Source organism: Panicum virgatum, chromosome 2K (assembly GCF_016808335.1).
Source record: "Panicum virgatum strain AP13 chromosome 2K, P.virgatum_v5, whole genome shotgun sequence".
Taxonomy (NCBI): Eukaryota; Viridiplantae; Streptophyta; class Magnoliopsida; order Poales; family Poaceae; genus Panicum; species Panicum virgatum.
This window is the reverse complement of record NC_053137.1, coordinates 57,457,545-57,463,158: the sequence shown is the minus strand read 5'-3', so window position 1 is coordinate 57,463,158 and position 5,614 is coordinate 57,457,545. Positions and strand designations below refer to the sequence as shown.

The 5,614-nt window shown below is 49.9% G+C and overlaps 1 protein-coding gene across 1 annotated transcript; it reads left to right on the top strand.

Annotated features, from left to right (window-relative positions):
* The first annotated feature begins 802 nt into the window (after positions 1–802).
* Positions 803–3,420, top strand: LOC120688900 (squamosa promoter-binding-like protein 13). Its single transcript, XM_039971254.1, has 2 exons — positions 803–1,324; positions 2,923–3,420. Exons 1-2 carry the CDS (start codon positions 858–860, stop codon positions 3,095–3,097), a joined length of 642 nt encoding a protein of 213 aa, XP_039827188.1. The 5' UTR covers positions 803–857; the 3' UTR covers positions 3,098–3,420.
* The last annotated feature ends 2,194 nt before the right edge of the window (positions 3,421–5,614 follow it).

The following is a 5,614-nucleotide window of genomic DNA, read 5'->3' as shown; positions in this document are numbered from 1 at the left end:
CTCCGAGTCCCGGCTGGTCTCGCACGGGACGCCGGTCTTCGCGTTCCCTCGGAGGATTGGGGGTCGTCTCGTCTCATCCCCGCTCCACGCGAGGACGATTAGTGGTGCACAGTCCTCAGTCCTAGCTGCTACCTTTCTGGTATGCTGTTTTATTAGTTGGTGCTTCGATGACATAAAACCAATAAGAGCCTAAAGGTTGTGCTTGCAAGTTGCAACTTTCATTTCAAACAGCTGGAAGACCCCACAAACAAGAAAAGCAATCTACTGCACGCTTTGCTTGTACCGCTAGCTTCAATCAACGCTAGGCCAGTCTCGGTGCACAGTTTCATGGCGCAGCTACTAAGGTTGAAAACTAAATAACTGAGTCAGATAAGTTTTATGGTGATGAAACTCCTCTCACACTTCATGAAACTCTTTTATTTTCTCCTTGCTATGTAGAATTTAATGTCATAAAACTCTCAGTGAAACTACCATTGAAACTGACCTTGCAGCTTTGGATAGATTTTCATTCGAGAACTTTCATCTGAGGCTTCTAGTTGTCTACGACATGGCTCGATATTATGTCTCCCTAAATCTCTACATCCCTCATTATGCCAGGTCCACCTGATCTTTGCTAGAACTTTGACAAAAACACTAGTAGGAATATAATGGTCGTCCGTATATACAGAGACGTGTCCGCCCTCTGCTAAGGCATGTACATGCACACGTGTATGCATATATACGTGCAGGTACACGAACCCCCGCTATGGTGCGGGGCCCACATGGGCGCCCTGCCGCCACACACACGGCACCCGCCTTTATATCCCTCTCAACCTCCCCCCGGCATCCCCCTTGCTTCGTGTCATCGTCCTCCGCTCATGAGAGCTAAGCAAGCTAGCAAGCGCGGCTCCCGAACTGCACCTCCACCTCGCCGGCTCTCCTCGATCGGCTCGTCCCCCGACGGCGCCGCCATGGACCGCAAGGGCACCTCGAGCTCGGCGGCGGCGTCCATGGCCGCGCTCGCCGCCGCCGCCGCGGCCGGCCAGGGCCAGCCGACCTCCGGCCAGGCCAACGGGGCGCTGTCGTCGCCGCATGCGGAGGAGGACAAGAACCCTGCTACGGCAGCCGCCGTGAGCGGTGGCGGCGCCTCCGGCTCCTCGGACCCGGTGACCGCGAGGAGGGGAGCGGCGGGCGGCGGCCCGAGCTGCCAGGTGGAGCGGTGCGCCGCCGACCTACACGATGCGAGGCGGTACTACCGGAGGCACAAGGTGTGCGAGCCGCACTCCAAGGAGCTCGCCGTGCTCGTCGCCGGCCTCCGCCAGCGCTTCTGCCAGCAATGCAGCCGGTAAGCCGCAACCTCCCAATCGATATTGCTCGCAGCACATGGGTGAAAATTTGCAAGACGAAGAGCTCAAAAGCACCGTCCACTTTCAGTTCGTACTATTAAAAAAATAGCTTAATTCGTGTTTTTTAGAAAACAAAACTAGCGCTTCAGATGTGGATCTTCAAAAGCTTATAGCTTTTCTTGGATAATAGTATAATGGATTGCATGATCCAAGAAAAGCTAGCTGTTAGATTCTCGTCCTGTTTCAGACTTTCAGGTCAAGATATCGATCTTGCCGTCTCTCTCATGCAGTCATGCTAGCTCTTGGTCGACCATGCTCTGTATGGTTTTTGGCTCTAACTAGTTAAAGTGCATAATAGCCCCAAAGCCCCTTACAAATTCAAGCGTCACATAACATCTGGATTAATTTGGGTATCACAGTTCCTCTTTTGGTGACTGCAGCAGCCACGGGTTTTGAGCCTAACTGATACCCTGACACACTGAAAAAATGGATCATCAGTGGAAGTTACCGTTCTAGGACGCTGTACATGTAGAAACTAACCTTTGTGTACAGCACAGCTGTGTAGTACAGAGAGAGAGAGAGAGAGAGAGAGAGAGAGAGAGAAGGGGAGACTAGTTTTCCTGCTTTCACTTCAGCGGATTAATTATTTTCGCTTTTGATGGTGCGCCAAATTATTCCCTTCGTGTTTCGTACGTTCACATGAGAGTGAGCATGGTGGCCAACTGGACATTATTGTCCTTTCCCCTTCTTGCTTTTTGTCGGTGGGATGATGACTGATGAGCATGGCGGTAGCCGATGGAAAGAGCTGAGCTTGACCAGCCGAGGAGTGGCCGGGCCGGCCAAAAAGCCGGCCTCTTGCTAGAACAACAACGGCCGGCCGGATCTGGCTCTCCCAGGCAGATTCGGCCTTCCTAATTGAGCTGCGAAAGCCTGCACATCTTTGCCAAATGTGTGAGCTTTGCTGATCATTGGCATGTGTGCTAATGTACACATGTTGTCTTTGATGAGTCAAGTTGTGGACACATAATACTTCTGGTCTCTGTCCTGCTTATCTACATACTCTATCGATCTCATTCTTTGTTTCAAAAAAAAAAGTTATTGATATCGTTCTACTATTTATTCTTGTGGCTTTCAGCATATTGAGACTTTCCAAGTCTGCATGTGCATCACATGATCGAGCAGGAAGCTTGGTAGCCTTTAATTTGTAGCCTGATGTTAATGTGCCTGGTGAATGGTTCTTGCTGGTCCCTTGTAGTACTGTTCATTCTGTCATAGTGCTATTGACTGTTGAGGCTCTGATAAAAGGCATGCAGATATCGCAAGTTACATGTTTAGGTGGCATTCCCATGTATATCATCGAGCAAAAAAAAAAACTGTTGCAATGACAATCGATAACTGAAAGAACAGATAAGCCACAACACTCGTCGTTCTGATCTTCTTATGGTGCTCTTATCCAAATTGATATGCTGAATGCTAAAACAGTTTACAGTTAAAACTTAGAAATTTCAAGGTACTATCTGGTAAAAACTGTACTGCTCCAGATGAATTTTGTCTGATGCATGTGTTCCGTCCTTCTCTTGGTCTCCGTTTTTGTAAGGTTCCATGAGCTGTTGGAGTTCGACGGCGACAAGCGCAGCTGCCGCCGGCGCCTGGAGGGGCACAACGCACGGCGCCGGAGGAGCTCGGCGGATAGGCACGGCGGCAGCGGCGGCGACCAGGACGGCCGGAGCCACCCAGGGAACCCGTCACGGAACCACTTCCAGATCAGATAAACCTATCTAAAGCATGCTCTCTCTCTTCTGTCACGCAGCTAGCATTCTACCGATATATATACACCACAAAATAATCCAGTTGATTATGCTGATTGTAACCTAACCAGCAGGTGATTAAGCAGGTACCCTGCTAATTAACGGGTACGTAACTGTTTCTGCGAGTATTAAGGATGGATTATTCTGTTGTGTAATTCGTTCGCCTGTGCCAAACAGTACTAGTAATCTGTGCAGGCTGTGTATGTGATGTTGTGCCCTCTGGTAACTGTGGTAGCAATTGCTGTTTATTGAAGTGGTACATTGGCTGGGCCTCAGACCTTTTTGCATGTTTTTTCGAAGATATCAAACAGCTGGAGGGTACCAAACAACACTCGAGGTTTACCTAGTAAACTGTTTAATTTCTGTCGAGATTTCCAGAGAGAGAGAGAGCGCGCACGCGCAGGAGGGGCACGTACTTATGTATGGCCCTACTGGTTCTATATTAAAAAAAAACAAAAGTTTTACAAGTAGTCAAGTACAGAAAGGCACCAGGTGCCTACTAAAGCAACACTAATTAGCCAGTTACTAACCGAGGGAAGTGGCTCTGCTTTGCACAATGTAAAGTCAAATTAAATTCGCTCACAAATCTTAATTTGGCACCTTCTAAAGTGGACGAGTCATTGTTGGAGATGTAGCGATTCCTCGTTGTTCTGATCCTCCAGGGCATTAAGATAATTGTTTCCTGAAGAAGAGCCCTTGGAGCTGTTGCTAGAAAGACTGAAGAATCTGAAATGGGGTTTCCCAGTCCGGCACCTGCTGGTTCCAACAAACATTGGCGAGGGAACAATATACATCATGGTAAATCATCTACTTCACGGCATTTTGGTGTGTATTTATCTATGTATTCAATCCATACGGCAAAGTAGCTCTGGTTTGGGGTGGCCAGTAGCGCCGTACTGGCACTCAGTCTCGGCAGAACGACACCATGTGGCATGACGCGGGATAAGAGAAGGCGAGAGGACCCATTCGGTTCGGGATAGAATTAGAGATTCTCGAAATGGCATTGTTGCATGAAGCCACCATTTTGTAATGGTAATTTAGCGAAACCTAAATACATGATGACAGTGAAATGAAACTAGCTTCGTCGAGATGATGGCAAATTTCCAAAATTTCCAGTCGTCGACTAGCAGAATACTACTATTTCGTAGGTATTGAAAGCCAAGAGGATCTACCCGAAAAAAAAAAGAAAGCTAAGAGGATCGGGCACAGACATGAACGCAGGACCGTGCTGCAAAATTGCACTATGCTTGAACTGAATAATTTTGCTGGTTTTGTCTCTCTTAACGCCAAGGTCACGTAGCAAGGACTGCACATCTCGTACGCTCAGCTCTCCAGGGAATCCTTCATCAAGGAAGCTACAGTCCCATTCTACAGAGGCGGCACTAAACTGAACTCACAGCGGGTGGTTTTCCGTTCTCCGTGGAATTGTGGCAGCCTCGTCATCATTCACAGCCTCATCTCAGGCCCTTGCTGGCTCTGCTGCGACTGGCGACGGCGATTGGCCGCGATTCGCCCCCGTCGTGTCAGCGACGCAAAAGCATGGCAGGCTATGGGGTATAGCCCTGGCCCAGCGTCCTTGCCGCCTGCCCACTACCACCACCCAGCGCGTAGCCATGGCGGCAGGGCGCGGTACAGTCCCTGAAGGAAGGAGAGAAAAAGAAAAAAAAAAGAGAGGAGGCCGTGGAGGCTGGACCGCGCACAGTGACGCCGGGGTGGGCACGCACCGAACAGCACTGGCCGGTGACCGGTGATGGCGCGTGTGTAGGGCCATGGCGCAACTCCTGTAGATTCCTGGTACGGCGCCACCACCACGCCAGACGGCCTCCCTGGGGCGGTGGGGCCTGTGCCCTGGCTTCTCGTGACTAGCTTTGTTAAATATACTGTAACATGTCAACAATCCAAACAACTTTGTGTCTGTAGATAAATCTTGTATAGGTCTAGCCGGTTGTTGGGATATGCCTTGTACTACACGGCAATGGTTTTTACCTTACCTATATTAACAAAGGTATGTGTCCCCTAGGGGTTCAACGCTTTCATAATCTTTACATGGTACCAAGAGCCAACCTCAAACACATCTAGATGGCATCCTCCTCAAGCACGCCGGCGGCGATCCTCTCCTCGCCGCTAGGGCTTCCTATCTCTGAGAAGCTCTCCAAAAACAATCTCCAGCTATGGAAGCTCCAAGTCCTCCCGGCCATCCGAGGTGCCCAATTGTTAGGGTATCTTGATGGATCGGAGGTTGCTCCGGACAAGGATATTACAGTCATTGATGAGAACAAGAAGGAAGGCAAAGCTCCTAATCCTGAGTACGCCAGATGGGTGGCGACAGATCAGCAGGTTCTGAGCTACCTGTTGAGCTCGATGACGAAAGAAGTCATGCTCCAAGTTGGAGCAGCAGCAACAACGTCGGCCGGCCTATGGGCTGCGGTCGACGAGATCTTCTCCTCACAGACCCGTGCTAGGGCTGTCAATACTCGCATC